A 20,222-nucleotide genomic window follows, 5' to 3' on the forward strand; every position below is an offset into this window, starting at 1 on the left:
AAAAAAAAAGGGGGGGGGGGGGGTTCATACAAATAGTTTTACTGTTTTCAACATTAATAATAATAAACAATGTATCTATTACATAAAAACCCTATTGACTTTTAAATATTTATTTATATATAATATGTATATATATATATAATGTTATATATATACACGTGTGTGTGTGTAAATCAAGGTTATTTTAGTATCAATGGGATACTATTATATTTTTATTAATTATTTTTAGTTTTTATATCTTAATTTTATTTAAAGTTTTAGTAATTTCATTGTGCGTTTTTGTCCTTTTTTTTGTTTTTACTTATATATTTTACATCAAGTTAAACTAAATTAAAATGCCTTGGGAACTAGCTGAAATAAAAAAAAAATGTATTTATTTTTTTTATTTTAAGTAAAAATGTATTGTTTCACGTAATGACTGCTTTTTAATGGTTTACATTTTGTTGTCAGTTTTAGTAAAATATAATAATATAAATTTATAATATATGAATTTTATTTTAAAAATTTTTTTTTATTTTACAGTAAGTACATTATTGTAAATATATTACACACACAAATATATATATATATATATATGTTAATAAATTATTGCAATTTAATTTATTCATTCATCTTCGTTCAAAGGCACGTGCTGGGAGCTGCATTGCAGAAGCGATATTTCAACTATTTCAAATATTTTGCATCCAATTATTTAGATACTATATAATATATTATTAAACTCAGTCTTTCTTGCATTGTTAGTCATGGATTATGGATTTTATACAATGTCATTTTCCTTGTGTTTCTTTTAAAACAAGGTCATGCGCTCTTACCCAGAATGGCCACCACTATATCGTCCTTGAGGATCTCGATGGATCCTCCAGACAGGAAGTAGAGCGCGGTGAGGACGTCCCCGCAGTGCATGAGTGTATCTCCAGGAGGAGCATGGGTGGTTTTGAAGCGCATGGCGAGAGCACGCAGACATCCTTGAGTCGCACCTCTGAAAGCCTTACATCCCTGAAGGAGACTGTGGTTCAGATGGAGACAGATATCTGCCTGTAAACACTCAGGAAAGCCTTTCAAGACCTGCAGAGAGATGCAACACTCGAGGTGAAAAACACTCTTTCAGCTCCACCACTGAAGATTAAAGCAAGTACATTCATGAGTGCAGACACTATCTACAATTACACTCTTTGTTATTCTGTAATGTTATGGGCTCCGTTCCAAAACATAGAGAGATGCCTTACTTTTTACCATGTGAAACCAAAAATATATAGAATAACAATAGAAAACTCTCATAATAATAATTATAAGAAATTGTGCTACCATCAAAAAATTCTGATTGGTACATTTTAAATTTTTTTTTGAAGGAACTCTCTTCTTCTCAAGGCTGCATTTATTTGATCAAAAATATGGTAAAAACTGTAATATTGTGAAATGTTCTTGTAAAAAAAAAAAAAAAAATGTTTTCTTTTGTAACATTTTAAGATGTAATTTTTTTCTGTGATCAAAGCTGTATTTCCAGCATCATTCCTCCAGTCTTCAGTGTCACATGATCTTCAGAAATCATTCTAATATACTGATTAGCTGCTCGAGAAACATTCCTGATTATTATCAATGTTGAAAACAGTTGTGCTGCTTCATATTTTTGTGGAAACCAGGATACATTTTGTTTTTCAGGATTATTTTATTAATAGAAAGTTTAAATGAAAAGCATTTATTTATTTGAATAGACTTTTTCACTCAGCTTTTTTCAAAGCATCATGGCCTTAAAATTTGGCCAAAAGAAGAGGCATCTGCCTTCATGTCAGAAGCGTTTTTATGATGCTTTAAAAGAGACAGTTCACTCTGTTTTGGAACAGAGTCCTGGTGTTGAGAGTGTTTTTCCACGGCTAATGAAATTATTTTGCATTATGATGTTTCTGCCAATGTATTCATGCGGTTAAAGTGGCAAGAAAGAGACTTTAAACTAGGCAGACTAATGTTCCAAGTGCCAATTACTGTGCTCATATTAGCGGCGCAATCATCAATTAAAAGGGATGAAATAATGAGGGTTCAATAATGGCTAACAGAGAAGATTCAGTTTCTTAGTAACAGCTGACTGGCTTTAACAAGGGCAACTTTTAATCTTTGAGTCTCATCTAAATCAGATTGGCTGCCATAGACCCCCATCTAATGTATGCTAATTCATGCAGCATAAAATATATGCTGCGGCTGGGCGATATACTGGATATTTGCAATATATTGACTTGATTGTGTTGGAAACTAGTACTAGGATATAAAAGTGGTCTGGTCGTTATTTGATTTTTTAATTTTTTTTATTATTGTTTCATTTTTAAATACTAATATATGCATCAAACATCATAAACAGGTTGAATTTTAAATTTTTTTAATAAAATAAGTTATATTGCCCAACTCAAAAATATAAATTTTTTGGACTTTTTATTTGGTCATTATTATTATTATTATTATTATTATTATTATTATTGTACAAATTATTTATTCATTTTTATTAACTATAATAACCTTGGTTGTATGAGATAATTTTATTGATAATTATTGTTTTATGTTTTTTTTTTTTTTACAGATGTGGTCACTATGAAATTTCTCTTGCATTCCACAGAAAAATAACAGCATGTGGGTTTACAACAACATTAAAATAAGTCAATAATGGAAAGAAAAAAAGATAGATAGGTAGATATATTTTTTTACTAACAAATAAAATATTTAATCTTTATTATGTGTAAGTTTATTTTGATTTTAAAATGAATTTTAAAATTAATTAAATTTGTATTTTACATTTACTCTTTAATTGGCTTTTCATGAACCCCAGTTTGGGAAACCCTGGCTTAGCAGACTGACAAAAACAATGTGATTTTTTTTGTTTTATGATGTTTTGAACTGATCTTATCCTGTGCCCTGCCTTAAAACATCATTGACCAATCCTATCTTAGTGAATGATCAATTCAGATAACATAAAGATTGGAAAACACATGTGCAATGAAAATACCATGGCTAAAATGGTTGAATAACTAGACTGTGATGCCTGAGACGCACCATGTTCAGGTCGATGCCGTTGGTGTAGGTCCACGAGTGCTGGAAATACTCCTCCAGCCTCTGTCTGAGCGGGTTTGGGATCTGGTGGAAACGGATGAACTCTTTCACGCGGAGCATCTGCATGTGGTACCGCGCCGTTCCCGAATACAGCCGCTGGATGATGGCAGAAACGTTCCCAAAAATGCTGGCGTACATCAAAGCTGGAGAGGACAGGACAGTGGCAAACAGATGAAAGCTAATGCCAGGTACATTTAGTCTGTGGAGGCCAATTTAGATCAAATCAGCAGTGTTTCCTTTGTGTATTAGTATTAATATTATGCATGAGGTGTTATTTAGCAGCTAGAGGGATGATGGGATAGATTGTTGACCTCGGACCTGACTAGCATTTGTATGTCACATTTTTAAAGACCTCATAAATTATTTAATTTAAATGTTTTTATAAAATGTATCAATTTTGAATTGGATTAAAAATCTATCTATCTATCTATCTATCTATCTATCTATCTATCTATCTATCTATCTATCTATCTATCTATCTATCTATCTATCTAATTCAACATTATCTAAGTATTTTTGTGCATTATGCATTTAAAAAAATGCTTCAAAAATATGTAATAAAATACTAAATTTTGAATTCAAAATGTATCTTTCTTTCTTTCTTTTTCTAAATAGCTGTGTGTAATGGATTTTATTTACATTTATCCACAAATAGCAGAAATGTAAATAAAAACGTATAGTGCACAAAATATTTTTTTTGTGCACTATACATTTACCGATTTATTTATTTTGTCATTCAAAATGTATTATTAAATATCTTTGTGTGTTATGCATTTTTATATACATTTATGCATAAATTAAAATAAGTCAATAATGGAAAGAAAAAAAGATAGATAGGTAGATATATTTTTTTACTAACAAATAAAATATTTAATCTTTATTATGTGTAAGTTTATTTTGATTTTAAAATGAATTTTAAAATTAATTAAATTTGTATTTTACATTTACTCTTTAATTGGCTTTTCATGAACCCCAGTTTGGGAAACCCTGGCTTAGCAGACTGACAAAAACAATGTGATTTTTTTTGTTTTATGATGTTTTGAACTGATCTTATCCTGTGCCCTGCCTTAAAACATCATTGACCAATCCTATCTTAGTGAATGATCAATTCAGATAACATAAAGATTGGAAAACACATGTGCAATGAAAATACCATGGCTAAAATGGTTGAATAACTAGACTGTGATGCCTGAGACGCACCATGTTCAGGTCGATGCCGTTGGTGTAGGTCCACGAGTGCTGGAAATACTCCTCCAGCCTCTGTCTGAGCGGGTTTGGGATCTGGTGGAAACGGATGAACTCTTTCACGCGGAGCATCTGCATGTGGTACCGCGCCGTTCCCGAATACAGCCGCTGGATGATGGCAGAAACGTTCCCAAAAATGCTGGCGTACATCAAAGCTGGAGAGGACAGGACAGTGGCAAACAGATGAAAGCTAATGCCAGGTACATTTAGTCTGTGGAGGCCAATTTAGATCAAATCAGCAGTGTTTCCTTTGTGTATTAGTATTAATATTATGCATGAGGTGTTATTTAGCAGCTAGAGGGATGATGGGATAGATTGTTGACCTCGGACCTGACTAGCATTTGTATGTCACATTTTTAAAGACCTCATAAATTATTTAATTTAAATGTTTTTATAAAATGTATCAATTTTGAATTGGATTAAAAATCTATCTATCTATCTATCTATCTATCTATCTATCTATCTATCTATCTATCTATCTATCTATCTATCTATCTATCTATCTATCTATCATCTATCTATCTATCTAATTCAACATTGACTAAGTATTTTTGTGCATTATGCATTTAAAAAAATGCTTCAAAAATATGTAATAAAATACTAAATTTTGAATTCAAAATGTATCTTTCTTTCTTTCTTTTTCTAAATAGCTGTGTGTAATGGATTTAGAATTTAAGCTATTTGCGTAAATACAGAACATGTTTTTCAGACTTACATCCGATGAGCATGACGCAGATGGAGAAGATCTTCTCAGAGTTGGTGTTCGGAGACACGTTTCCAAAGCCCACGCTGGTCAGTGAGCTGAACGTGAAGTACAGCGCGGTCACGTATTTATCCTTTATGGATGGCCCAGAGCAGTGCTCAGTAGAGTTGCATCTCTTCCCGAGGGACACCTCGAGATTGTCGAGCCAGCCGATCTTATGCTCCAGGTACGGTTTCTCCACGTTTCCAATGGCGTACCAGATGCAGGCCAGCCAATGGGCGATCAGAGCAAATATACACATGAGGAGCATGAGAACCGCTGCGCCGTATTCAGAGTAACGGTCCAGCTTCCTGGCAACACGAACCAGTCGGAGGAGCCGCGCCGTCTTCAACAGCCCAATCAGAGTGGTTGTCTTGGGAAAGAGAGAAGGTGCGCATTAGTTACATCGCAAACAGTTAGGGTTTTACCAAGAAAGACTGGCTAATACTAATTTGACTCATTTAGGCTCATTTTGTTGCTTTCTCATAGACTCCAAAACCTAGTGAACTGCAAGTTAAAGGGTTAGTTCACCCAAAAATGAAAATTCTGTCATTAATTACCCTCATGTCGTTTCAAACCCGTAAGACCTTCGTTCATCTTCGGAACACAAATTAAGATATTTTTGATGGAATCTGAGAGCTGTCTGACCCTCCCATAGACAGCAAAGCAACTGAAATGTTCCCAAGTCCAGAGACGTAGCAAGGAGATCGGTAAAATAATCCATGTGACATCAGTGGTTCATCCACAATTATACGAAGCTACGAGAATACTCTTTGTGCACAAAAGAAAAAAACCCTGACTTTATTCAACAATTCGTCTCGCTGTTTACGTCCAGCTGATATTCTCCAAAATAATTCCAAAATAATTGTTATTAGATTTTTTCTCTCAGCTCAAAGCAAAGCAAAGCATAATGGGATTGTTTTTTTCCCCCCAAGAAGGATAAATGCCTTAGAATTTCATCAAAAGACATATTTCTATTGCAAATGAAAAATAAATGAAAATAATAAATATTCATACAATAAAGAAAAATATTGATTAAAAGAGTTTAACTCAAAATTCACTATTTATGAAATATCTTTGTGAACTATGCATTTTCATTTACAATTAGATTTATACAGTAGCCAGAAATGCAAATGTAATAAAAAATGCATGGTACACAAAAAATATTTAATAAATTAGTCGGTTTGAATCAAATTTAAAATTGATTTTTGGTTGATTTTTTTTTCTCTTAGCCCATTGCAATGCATTATGGGATTTTGTTTTTCCAGGAAGGATACATGTGGTGCTGCCTTAATAGTTAAAAGATCTCTATTGCAAACAAAAAATATTTATTAAAACATTTTAATCTAATTCAGAATTGATTAATTAATATTTTGTGTACTGTTCATTTTATGCTTATTAGCGTATTAGGTCATTAAATTAGAAACATGCTAATTTAAAACTCTACTGAAATCAATTATGAGTCAAGTATCCCATGCACTTTCTGTCATTTATAAATGACAGTTTATAAATGAAGAGTGTTCAGTCACTTATGAGGGTCCAGTTCAGTCTGCTGGCTATGTAGTCAGCTCACTTGGGTTTGGAACACAGCCATGGTCTTTTATAGCTTTAATTATCCACAGTTAACTGTATCAGAAGAGCCGGAAACACACTGTATCCTAATATACCCAAAGCTCATATCTGTAATGTCTGTACACGACTGCCTCACTAATTAATATTTTGATAACCGTGTTTAATTTTAGCCCGTTACACACTGCTTGTGCCTGCTAACACCAGAGATCCATCTCATCAAAAATTTCACACCGCGAGGATAAAATAAACACCCGACGAGAGACGCGGCTAATGAGTTTTATCTCTGTGTCTCGTCCAGCTCTCGCGTTACCAAACTGAGAAGCAAAGAGATAAATCCTCATTTGCAGGTGAAGTCAGTTCACTAGATGAAGACAAGGTCCCTGTGAGCCGACAGCATGCACAGTCTCATCCGAAACGGCTCCTTCAACATCTTCACTCGTCCCCTGGTGGGAGATCATTTGTTTAGCTGACAATTATTCAGTGGCCTCACAAAGCGAGGTCAGGACCCAAGCCGGGTATTTTTAGAATATGTCTTAATAGATGCGTCTGGCAGCAATGCTTAGCATGCATACTAGCGCTGACAGTGTATTAGTGAGCTAGTATGTGGAGCGAAGCACGTGGGTTTTTTTGTACTCTCACGTTGAGAAGTGCGGACACGGGCCCTGCTGCATCTGTCATGAGTGGCCCATTAAAAACTCATTAGCAGATACCATTCGCAACGAATCACGCTTTTGAGTTATAGCTGGACATAGTGATAGGATGGACGCTCAATTATACTGATGGTTCATCAAGCTTGACCTCACATGACTGGCCTATACTTTAAATTCCAGTGTTTAACTGGAGTAAAGTTTGAACGCAAAATTTGATGCCGGTTGACAACGCTTCAGAAGGTTTTACTCAGTGAATGTCAATAAAATGTTACTAACATGATTAGCACAATGCTAGCATGTATCTATGATAACATGCTTATCACGATTTAGCACATTTCTAGCATGTTGCTAACATAGCACATTGCTAACATGTTTCTAATTAGTATTATTATGTTGCTAAGATGTTTTAGCACATAGTTATCCTGATTTAACATGTTTCTATCAGGATTTAGCATTGTTAGCATGCTTCTATTATCTTGGTGCTAAGATGTTTTAACACTGTTAACATGATTTAGCATTCTGTTACCATGTTTCTAGCATGTGTCTATCATGGTTTATTACATTGCTAACATGTTTCTAACATCTATTAAGTTGCTGACACGATTTAGCACATTGCTAGCACATTGCTAGAATGTTAAGTATGTTGCTACCGTGTTTTTATCATGATCTATCACATTGTTAACATGTTTTCTAACATGCATTAAGTTGCTAACATGTTTTAGCACATTTATAACATGTTTCTAACATGTTTTAGCGTTTTGCTAACGTTTCTAATATAATGTATTAACATATCGCTAACATGATTCAGCACATTGCGAGCATGTTACTAAAATGATTTAGCATTTTGCTAACATGTTTAATATGTTGCTAGCATGTTTCTATAACACATTGTTAGCATGTTTCTAACATGTATTATCATATTGCTATCATGTTTTTAACACATTTAGAATGTTATTTAATAACATGGTGCCAGCATTTTTCTATCGTGATTTAGCATTCTGCTAACATGTTTCTAACATAAGCACATTGCTAGAATGTTTTATCATGCTGTTAACATGTTTCTAGCAGGTTTTAACAGATTTCAGGCATGTTTTAGCATCTTGCTAACATGTTATGTCAGGCCAACATAATTATCCATCAAAAACACATGTCCTGCGGACGGTTTATACTGTTTGACATTAAAAGTGTGAAACTATATAAGTGTTTATATGTACAGATGTGTCATAAAAGCCTGTCAAATATGATTCAAGGGCCTCATTCAAACTGTGGTCATCGCTAGTGTGGTCGAGCCCTTCATCTGAATGCTGTAAATGAGATGCATCCTGTAGCCACCTGCCATCTGTCTGGCCCAGTGGCACTGCATTTGTGTAATGCAGAATGTCAGATTCTTAATGTAGACAAAAGTATTTTAGTGCCAGAATGAAAGGATGAATTATTAGATGCTGAGTGATGGTTTCTTGTCAGTGCACTATTCATGGTGGGGAAATAGCCAAAACGATATATATATTTGAGCCTTTTTATGATACTTGATATATATGCAAAAAGTTTGGGGTCAATAAGATGCTTTTTTTTATTTTTTAAGATGTTACATTTATTCAGCAAGAATGCATTAAATTGTTTTCAACATTGATAATAATAAATGTTTCTTGAGCAGCAAAATCAGCATATTACTGTTGAATGATTTCTGAAGGATCATGTGAGACTGGAGTAATGATGCTGATTACAGGAATACATTTCATTTTACAATATATTAACAAAAAAAAAAGAAAAGTTATTTTAAATTGGTGAGCATAAGAGACTTCCTTCAAAATATTTTTTACTGACCCCAAACTTGTGTTCCGATTATTGAATGTAAGAAATAAAATACATAAGAAGAGTTGGTAAGTTTGGTTGCATTGTGTGATTCAGTTCTAATTCATTTTAATCAGTGATGTTTTTGCATTACAATTTTAAAATGTTCATAGAGACCTTGAGGAATTTATATATTAAAAATTTCAGGAAAAAAATATGTAAGTAAATATGGATGTTTATGAATATGTTTTGTTATACTAGTAAATGTATTAATATTATTACAGGTAAAGTGTTCAAAAATATTTAATTTATTTTGCATAGGCAGCATACACAAAATATGTAATAAAATAGTCAATTAAAAAAATATTAAACTATTTTAATCAATTATTTTTCATTATTAAATGAAATATATATAGTGGAGATCAAAATTAGACAACAACCTACAATTTCCTAAATGGTCACTGCTTAGTCCTATTTGAAGTGATCCTAACAGGAGTAGAAGGGCAGTTTTTTTAAAACATATTTCATAAATTAATTGTATTCTGAAGCACAGTATAAAAAAACTTAAATGAGATATTTGAAAAAGAACTGATCAAAGTTAGAGATCACTTACACATACCTCCAAGTAACTGGTGTTAATCTGCTAATTTCCTTAATTATAAGACAAACCCTATTTAACATGCAGCATTCCTCTAATTTTCTCTGAGATTGCAAGACGGCGGGCCGCTCTGGGGTAACTGAAACCCTGCAACAGGAGGCGGTCCAGATGAAGGCCAAAGGAATGACACTTTCAGCCATTGCAAGAGAAGCTGGTCATTCCAAAACTGTGATTTCTAGAATATTGCAGGTTTACAATGACATTAAGTCCCCCAAACTGGGGATAGACTGAACCCAAAGTGCATAAAGAAGTCAATGAAAGGTGGAGGAGGAAGTGTCATGGTTTGGGGGATGTTTGGTTCTCTTATACAGATACATGGCAGAGTGAATGCAAACTTTTATCAGAACCTCCTTCAGCAACATACAGTTCATTCCCTGCAAGCATCTCCCAATCAGCCTGCAATTTTCATGCAAGACAATGTCCTCGTCACACTGCAAAACATGTAAAGCAGTTCCTTGAAGCCAAGAACTCTGAAATAATGAAATGACCGGCCCAGAGTCTTGATCTAAACCAGATTGAAAATCTCTGGAAAATCCTTGGGACAAAGTTATGGCTAAGAAACCCACTACAGTCATCAAACTATGGAAGAGAGTGTAAAAAGAGTGGACCAAGATCACTGCAGCTCAGTGTGAGAAACTAGTGATGACCAGTGGCCCCAGATGTGCTGAAATCAATCAAAGCAGGGGCCTCTACACTTCCTACTCATTTCTGACAGCTGTAACCCTCCAAAATTGTAGTTGTAATCTTCTTTCACGCCACAGTGGTTACTGTTCTCTAATTTTGATCATTGTGTTTTCCACAAAATAAAGGTTTTTGTTGAAATTCATTGGTTATTTTGTCAAACATTTTGAACGAAGATTAACACTGTTTCAGAAAAAATCAAGTATCTATAGATTGTTCTCTAATTTTGATCTCCACTGTGTGTGTATATATATATACTGTATATATACAGTATATATATATATATATATAAATAAAACCATTTTATCTTTATTAAACATTTTAAATCTACTTGACTACACTGAATGTTTGGTTGTTAAAAATGAGAAATGATGATTCCTCTGACTGCAAAGAAATCACACTTTTCATACATTTCGGAGCACATATACATAAATATCAAGATTTTTTTTTGCTCTTTCTCACAGCTCCAGTTGCGACCAGAGACAGATGTGTGAACGCCTGCAGTAAAAACAAGTGCAGATGCAGAGAGCGTGAGGTTTGTTAACTGGGTGATGGCTGGAGCTCTACAACCTTTTTCAGACAAATGTGTGAATGTGAAACCTTTGGGAAAATATAACCTGAACAAAAGCAATATACTTATTTAAAACCAAGCAGCAAAACCCCTCCATAGTCTAAAACTATACACTGCATGCCATCAAATAATGACATGCTGACATTTCCAGTAGGTCTTAATCTATAATTCTTTAATATTTTAAAAGCCATTGTGTGTGTTTCTTGTCCTTAGGTTGTAAATGGCTCTGACAGAGTAGCTGTCACTGGAACAGACCACAAAGCGGTGAAACCATATGCACCAATGTGCCAAGAGCTCATGATAGGCCATTGACGGACATGCCCACATAAACAAGCGAGGAAAGGAGCCAACTGGCGTGCCAGTGATTCAGCCTGTAAGCTGTTCAAACATCAGTTTTCTCTTTCCTCCCTCTCTCTCTCTCATCATAATCATTGACTCCCATTTGGTAAGCCGCTAATCCAAATAAATGGATTCAGAAATTAAGGCCATTCAAAAAAAGAGGGAACAACAACATACAGTATATTCTGATACTGTAATCCCTGATTCACTTTCTGTCCTCTGCAAAGTGCTAGATCTGATCTGTGTAATGGACACGGTACAAACAAATAATAAATTGCTAAACAAATAGGTCTCAAACTATCAGCATGTAAGATTGTTTTATGCAGACCCACATGTGTTAAAGGAATATTTCACTCAAAATGAAAAGTTGCTGAAAATATATTCACTCTCAGGCCATCCAACATGTAGATGAGTTTGTTTCTTCATCAGATTTGGAGAAATGTAGCTTTACATCACTTGCTCACCAATGGATGCTCTGCAGTGAATGGGTGCCGTCAGAATGAGAGTCCAAACAGCTGATAAAAACATCACAATAATCCACAAGTAATCCACACCACTCCAGTCCATCAGTTAACATCTGGTGAAGCCAAAAGCTGGGTGTTTATAAGAAACATTGAGACACTGTAACTTTAAACCATTACTTCTGACTAAAATACGAGTCCTCTATCCATGATATTGCCAGTGAAAACATTGTTTTGTCTGAATCAGGAGAGAAATCTGCTGCACAGATCAAGCATGGTTTACAAGTGAAAATAGTCCAAACCTAGTGAACATGCATAATGATTAAATTCCAGATATAGTAAATGCATTGTGAGTTGCTTTGGATAAAAGCATCTGCCAAATGCATGTACTGCCATTCAAGAGTTTGGAAAGATATTTTTTTAAAGAAATTAATACTTTTGTTTATCAAGGATGAATTAAATTAATCACACGTAATAGTAAAGACATGTATAAAAGATTTGTATTTCAAATAAATGTTGTTCTTTTGAACATTCAAAGATTATTGAAATACATTTATCAAAAATATGAAGCAGCACAACTGTTTTCAACACTGATAATAATCAGAAATGTTTCTTGAGCAGCAAATCAGCATATTAGAATGATTTCTGAAGGATCATGTGACACTGAAGACTGGAGTAATGATGCTGAAAATTCACAGGAATAATTACATTAAAATATATATATTTGAATAGAAAACAGCTATTTTAAATTGCAATGATATTCCATAATATTACAGTTTGTACTGTGTTCTTAATCAAATAAATGCAGCCTTGATGAGCAAGAGAGACTTTTTTCAAAAACATTAAAAAATCTTACCAACCCCAAACTTTTGAATATAGGCCTAATGCACAAATGCAAGCATAATTGCAGCCTCATTGACAACAACATGCAGGCCTGTTTGCTCATATCCATTGCAAAATTTGGATGCATGTGTGCAATAACCCCACAATTGTGCCAATATGAAGGAGAACACCACCTGGCGAGTGGCCATTTGAGTTTGAGGTCCCTAGATTAGACCGGCAGCCAAGTGCAGAAGGAAGTAGATTAAGATCTGGTGTGACTTACATCATCTGATCCTGATCCAAATATGAGCAGGTCGAAGGGAATGGCAGCCACCATGTCTATAAGGAACCAGCCCTTGAAGTAATGGATGGCGATCTTCCCCGGATGGCTCACCACCTCCTCGTTCACGTTCACGTAGGTGGTGCGAAAGTTAATGAGGATGTCGATGATGAACATGATGTCCACCATTAAGTCCACGAGGTTCAGAGGGCTGCAGGAATAGCCACATTCCCGTCTTTTATGCTCCTCGCTGTCGTTGAGCAGGAAGGCAGCAGAGTAAGGGGTGAGAATGGCTGTGTAAATCACCAGCAGCAGGATGAGCCAGTCCCACACCGCTTTGAACGGGCTGTAGTGCAGGATGGTGAACTTATCCATGCGTGGCGTCTGGAGCTTGTATTCTGGAAGCACATCGGCGCCCAGCGACAAGACCTGGAACGGGAGAGGCATGGAAAAAACGTGAGTATTGCATGGTGCATGATCACAGGTCTGTCCTGATAGAGACCGTCTGGAAAAACAAACACGTGCCAAACTAGCGGAGAATCAATTGTGCAAATAATTGAGCATCTAATGTAGATGACGTGAAGTTTATTTAGAACAATAACTTTATTTTTATTAGTAAACACAACATTATTTGTATTATTATAAACTCCATTCCATCTGCATTAGATGATAAACTATTTGCACATGTGCACAATTATTATTATTATTATTTGCATACTAATAATAACAGAAAGAAGTTGAATAATGTATAATTTTAAACAGTTTATTGTTTATTTTACAGTTTAACAGATAAAGAAGTTATGTATAGTATATGTATAATAATATATAGTTTGAAACAGTTTATTGTTTTTACAGTTTTAACAGATGATTGTTGAGTAATGTGTCATTTTCAGTATGTATTTAATTTGATTTATTTTTACAGTTATAATAATAATACTACTAACAGAAATAATTTATCATTTGCAACTGTATCATTTTTGCAGATTTGGCAAAAATGCTGAGTAATATATACATTTTCAGTTTATTTATTATTACAATTTAACAGATAAAGTCGTTGAGTAATGTTTAATTTACACCGTTTATTATTTATTTATTTAATTTGAGTTTTAACAGCGTAATTTATAATTGTTCAGTGTTTTTTTATTACAGTTTTAACCGATTATGTTAAATAATGTATATTTTTTCAGTGTTTATTTCTTTCTTTTTACAGTTATAATAATAATAACAGAAAGAGGTTGAGTAATGTATAATTTGCCACTGTTTATCATTTGTTTGTTTATTTTTACAGTTTAACAGATAAAGAAGATGAGCAATGTTTAATTTTCACTGTGTATTATTCATTCATTCATTCATTCATTCATTCAAACTTTTCTCATGTAAAAATACTACAATTTCAAGTACTGTATAAATATAAAAGTGCTGTAATTCTTCAGTTTGGTTTTTAGTAAGCAGGGTATTGTTGGTGATAAAATACAAATCTGAAACAGTGATACTGTTTGATGGTGAGAAAAAATAAATAAAAATAATGCTGAATTGTGCATTTTCAAACTGAGATCCAAACATAGCTGGATTATTAAGGATCTCTTCTAATAATAGTTAATATTGCATTAGTTGACAGCTGTCAGTCACATATCCACAGGCCCATCACCTTAATGCAGTATGTGACAGTTTCACCGTGCCACACATATTTCCCCAAAGTTGTCATTTATTTCTTTCCGGCTGATGCAATATTTCATGGAACGCACCAGCACAACTGAGTTCTTCACATTTCAGAAGCGTAGCGTGTCAGGGAGCTTCAGAGCATGACATAAATATTCATTTATTTCTCTATAGTTGCACAGTACCAGCCATATCTGCTGTCAGAAATGCTCACATTACATATAGCTTTTTGGATTATAAAGTCTAGTTGTCATGCATCTCAGGTTGTTTCTGAAGTTATCAGAGTGCTCTGCTCAAGGACAAAACGCTGCACAAGACATCACAAAATCTTGTTTTTCACATACTGAAATATGAAATATGCTATTCATGTAACTGGATGTCCTTTGCCTTTATGCAATTCATGGAACGGAGAGTTCAGAATCTACATTCTGATTCTCAAAGCAATGAAATGTACTTTTATATTACTATTTTAACAATAATGAAAGTTGAAATAGTAATGGTTAAAAAAACTTAAATTATAAACAGACAATATTCTGGAATGCTGTAATGGATGAAAGTGGGAGTTAAATTAATAAATTGAAAATCTAAAAATATTATCAAAATTATGATGATATTATTAATTGTAATTCAATACTGTACCAGAATTTTTTTTTTTTTTTTACAAAAGTAACAAACAATTATTTACAATCAAACACAAAGTTATATTAATTGGTTTATTCTTGATTTCTAACCATGTTTATCCTCTTCAATCCTGTATTTAATGTATGTTTGTGTCGTATTTTCTTTTATCTTATGTAGTTTTGTTAATCTTTTTGAAGATAATATGTTGTTAGTTGCAATTGATTACATAGCTTACATACGAATGATTACAAAAGATAACATAAGATTGAAGATTTTTCAAATCACACACACACACACACACACACACACACACATGTATATATATATATATATATATATATATGTAACAACTTTAATGAACTTATCGGAATAACAAAAGTAGTGAAATGTCAAAAGTTTGAATCATTTGATGTGAATCATTTAACTTACAATTTACAGATGCAAAGGAGTGGGAAACATATGCTCCATTAAATGTCAAGGAACTTAACAAAATAAGCAAAGTAAGCTCTTTATTTAAAACAAAATCTGTCATTTTCTCTCATTTGGATGTGGTATAACAGATGTAGCAGAAAACATCTGGCTCCAGTTTGCATTTCCTTCTGTCACTTCTGTCAATAATTCTAACCTTGAAATCAGAATCATCGTCTTCAGAATCATTCTTACATGTGAAAATCAAGGATCATGTTATTGTGGCAGTTTTTCTGCTGATTAAGGGAGAATACACTTCTTCACCTTTCAAATGGCTGTCGAAAGCAAAAATGCTACGAAATGCATCATATTTTGTGAGAAAGTGACTTGCTTGTGTAAAACAGAAACTATTTTTGGAATCAGCTCCTCAAAATTGCTAAGAAACAAGTAATGGATTTCATTCAGCAAATATCGTTTTTCCAGCTGTCTGCAACTCTCAAAGCATGAATACAAAGATCTCCACGATAAGCAAAAACACGTGGCTTTCCTTTGCACTACAAAGGACTCAACCAGGGTTTCATTTCACTATTTTGCAAAGCCATTGAACAGCAGAAGTAAATGCATTAGGATGATAATAGTCTGTAATCCAGCAGTGTGTCTGTGTAATCGAGCTCTGAATGAACACACACACACAGACACACACACACACACCTTACTGCAGGATTTAACCACCTTTGACAGTCAGCAAATGAGGCGTCTTTTCCTGATAAATACTTAATTAGAAATTATGACGCAGTAATCAGATGCCCTAGTCGATTTTTCTCCCTCTTTCTCTTCTAAGAAAGTGATAAATTATGTATCTTTTTCTCTCGCAGGCTCTCACACGTCCAGGCAGGTCTGGGAAGGTAATGTGAGAATCGCTCAGACGTAACAAGCCATATGACCGCAGTGAACGAGTCGACGACTCCAAAGTGAGGACTCATGTCGTTCGGATGGGCTGTCATCGACTTCTGTCACGGCTGGTCAAAAGACGGACCCGTTACACGGTTTGACTCAGAACTGTGTGTTACTTTGACTTTCATTGAAGGACATTTACAGAAGTCTTTAACCTTTAAGCACTGCCCACGTAGGCGACTACCCTCCATCACAGCATCCTAACTGAAATGGCACCTAATAAGTGACTGATTTAAAGGCAGCTGGCCAAATAGCACAGCATGCAAATGTATCATTTGATTTTGACATTAGCATGCTGTTAAGCTCGAAGCATAAATTGCACATACAGATATTGGGTAAAATAGCCAATTTTAATTAGGCTGAACTAGGTTTATTGATAAATCTCAGTACTGAATGAATTATACATAGTTTTTATTTTTTTTGAGTCTCTTTTGCTTACTAAGACTGTATTTATTTAAGAAAATACAGTAAAAATACAACAAAAAACTGTAATATTGTGAAATATTATTACAATTTAAAATAGCTGTTTTCTATTTGAATATATGTTAGTATGTCATTTATTTCTGTGATCAAAGCTGAATTTTCAGCATCATTACTCCAGTCTTCAGTGTCACGTGATCCTTCAGAAATCATTCTAATATGCTGATTTGCTGCTCAAGAAACATGAATATCATTATCAGTGTTGAAAACAGTTGTCCTGCTTCATATTTTTTGTGGACACTGCAAGACATTTTATTTTTCAGGAATCTTTGGTGAATAGAAAGTTCAAAAGAACAGCACTGACGTGCTCGGTTATGAACGTTTCACATTGATTTAACAGAGTAAAATCGGTCGTTTTTCCTTCATGTTTCTCAGTAAGACCCTCAGGTGAGGATGTGCTTCTGCTCTATTTCTCCTCCGTGGAGTTTGAGTTAATCAATGTGTCGCCAGCGGAATATGTTTGAAATACTGCACGCGTCAAGTGCTTCATGATTCGATTGGAAATCCAATAGTCTTGTGGACGAGCACAAACAAGCTGTAACAAATTCTCCAGCATAATTCCACTTTATAGCCAAGATTAAATGATGCTAACAGACATGTGTATGCAAATAAATGCTAATGAGGATACTACTTAACCTCAGGGATATTAAGATGAGAGCAAGAATACAGGGCAACCAGCAGTAATTATTCAGAGTCCGTGTGTCACGTCCTCGCTCCGATCTCCTTTCTTACCTCAACCATATTTAGCATCTTTTTCTGACACCAAAATGCATCAAAAGAGCATCCGAGCATGAAAATGGATTTTCTACCACCTCTGGGAAATGGATCTCCAAATATTGCCAAAACACAATTCAGTAGCACTGTGGCAGTTTCTGTGTGAGACACTCGAGTGTAAATTGAACTTTCCCCTTTAATCTATGAAGCTAGATGTGTGTTTGCACACTAGCTCTGTTCCAAAAACTAGCAAGCCACCTAACTAGACAGCATTTTAAGGCATTATAGGCATGTTATTGCGTAATGTTACTAAAGGTAAGACTACAGGCAGCATTGCATGTGATTTTAATGGATAAATCAAAAAAAAAATGCATGGAACATGGTAGACGAAGCAATAGAAATGTTAGTAATGTTAATAATGTTAATGTTAATAAATAAACTACCCTTGCGTTTTCATTTTTATTTTAGTTAAAGTTTTAGTAATTTTTTTTTAAGTTTAAATATAAATACAAATTGTTAAATGTTAATGTTTGTTTTATTTAATGTTCATTCAATGTTATGGTTTTTACTGTATTTTTATGCAACCTTAGTGAGTATTTTTGTCTTTGGAATAATGTGCACTGAGGAATTGTTAATAAATAAACTACCCTCCAAAAAGTTTGGGGTAAGTAAGATTTTTATTTTTTATAATTTCATCGCTTTATTTAGCCAGGATGCATTAAATTGATAAAAAAATAATTTAATAGTTTTATTCAGCAAGGATGTATTAAATTGATCAAAAGTGACAGTAAAGACATTTATAACGTGTCAAAAGATTTCTATTTCAAATAAAGGCTGTTCTTTTGAACTTTCTATTCACAGTTTCCACACAAATATTAAGCATAATATATTATTTTATTTTAAGATTTTGCGTTTTCATTTTTATTTTAGTTAAAGTTTTAGTAATTTTTTTTTTAAGTTTAAATATAAATACAAATTGTTAAATGTTAATGTTTGTTTTATTTCATTTTCATTCAATGTTATGGTTTTTACTGTATTTTTATGCAACCTTAGTGAGTATTTTTGTCTTTGGAATAATGTGCACTGAGGAATCGGTCACAATAAGACCAGAAGCGTGTATAAAGAAACTAAATATGGTTTTTATTTAAAGAGGTGGTTGATCAACTTTTTTCAAAAGCTTGATTGTGTTTATGGTGTGCAGTGTAACGTGTTCATGCTTTATTTAAAAAAACAAAATAACAAAACATTATTTTCACATATTTTACCTTTATTCTACACTGCTATTTCCATTCTCGTCAAAACGGTCTGTTGAGATCCTGGTTCTATGAAGCCCCTCCCTCAGAAATACGCATTGGGCTCTGATTGGTTAGCGGGCTCAGTATGTTTGTGATTCGCTATCCGGCTAGTGCACGTTGTCCGGAAACGCCACGCCCCCTTACCATTACGGGTAGTTGCGTGTTCCCGGGGGCGGGGTTTATGTAGACATCGGGGTTAGTGATGTCACAAACCCAGGAAGAAGCTTGTTGTAGTCCCTACCAGCCATTTTCTGTAGTCCTTAAACAGCGATTTCTTTAAAGGGGTCATATGATGCGATTTCCATTTTTCCTTTCTCTTTGGAGTGTTACAAGCTCTTGGTGCATAATGAAGATCTGTAAAGTTGCAAAGACTAAAGTCTCAAATCCAAAGAGATATTCTTTATAAAATTTAAGAGTCAACCATGCCTAACAAAAACGGCTCATTCTAACACGCCCCCACATATCTACATCACTATGTGGGAAGATTTGCATAACACCGCCCAAATGTTCACGCAAAGAAAGAAGGCGTAACTTTTATTCTCACTGTAGTATTGTTGCTGCCGCCATGTCGTGAAGGCGCTGTATGTTTCGTTGTGAAAGCGAAACTACTTTGTTTGGCCTTCCAAAAGAGGACGATATCCGCTTCGTCATGCCTGGAGCTGATCTGTGCTGGTCGCTGAGGAAATACATCAACTTCGTGCTGTGGATCACCAGATCGGCTTTCACCGCAATGTACAATTTTGAAAATGTAAAATTAGTATTTTCTTGTAAAACATACTCCAATAATCTTTGTTTTACTTACAACTTTGAACAATTATGTTTTTACAGTGTAATTTTATAAAAAAATAAGTTTTGTTTAAGCATTATTTAATAATTATTTTTCTGAAATCATCTCACAGGTCGAACTGGACTGAATTGTGTTTTTTATACCTCTGTTCCGGATCAAACTGACATTACTGGTGCTGTAAGTAGACAATAATATGAAATGATCGGGAAGCTGCTGTGCATTTTTAAGCATGCAGCAAGCAGCCAGAGACAGTTATTATGCATTCCCACAGAATACAGCGTTACCTTTCGAACCGCGTCCATGGTCTGAAATGGAGGAGTATAGAGATTAGAAAAAGAACATCAGGAAATGTGCCCAAGTTCTTTGAAGAAAATATTTAATTGAGAAAATTCTTGTGAA

At 34.2% G+C, this 20,222-nt stretch overlaps 1 protein-coding gene and 1 pseudogene across 1 annotated transcript in view; both read right to left on the minus strand.

Annotated features, from left to right (window-relative positions):
• Positions 1–2,851: 2,851 nt before the first annotated feature.
• LOC107600674 (potassium voltage-gated channel subfamily H member 2 pseudogene) lies at positions 2,852–3,513 on the minus strand (annotated as a pseudogene).
• A 595-nt stretch (positions 3,514–4,108) lies between these two features.
• Positions 4,109–20,222, minus strand: part of LOC107600684 (potassium voltage-gated channel subfamily H member 7-like) — an 82,362-nt gene continuing 66,248 nt past the window's right edge. The window contains exons 5-8 of the mRNA XM_016292641.1: positions 15,811–15,830; positions 12,909–13,334; positions 5,054–5,453; positions 4,109–4,493 (exon numbers count right to left, since the gene is read on the minus strand). Of these exons, the coding sequence (XP_016148127.1) occupies positions 4,252–4,493; positions 5,054–5,453; positions 12,909–13,334; positions 15,811–15,830 (1,088 nt within the window). The 3' untranslated portion in view covers positions 4,109–4,251. The remainder of the gene's footprint in view (positions 4,494–5,053; positions 5,454–12,908; positions 13,335–15,810; positions 15,831–20,222) is intronic.

The sequence above is a fragment of the Sinocyclocheilus grahami genome, unplaced genomic scaffold (assembly GCF_001515645.1).
Source record: "Sinocyclocheilus grahami isolate Dianchi unplaced genomic scaffold, SAMN03320097.WGS_v1.1 scaffold289.1, whole genome shotgun sequence".
NCBI classification, from domain to species: Eukaryota; Metazoa; Chordata; class Actinopteri; order Cypriniformes; family Cyprinidae; genus Sinocyclocheilus; species Sinocyclocheilus grahami.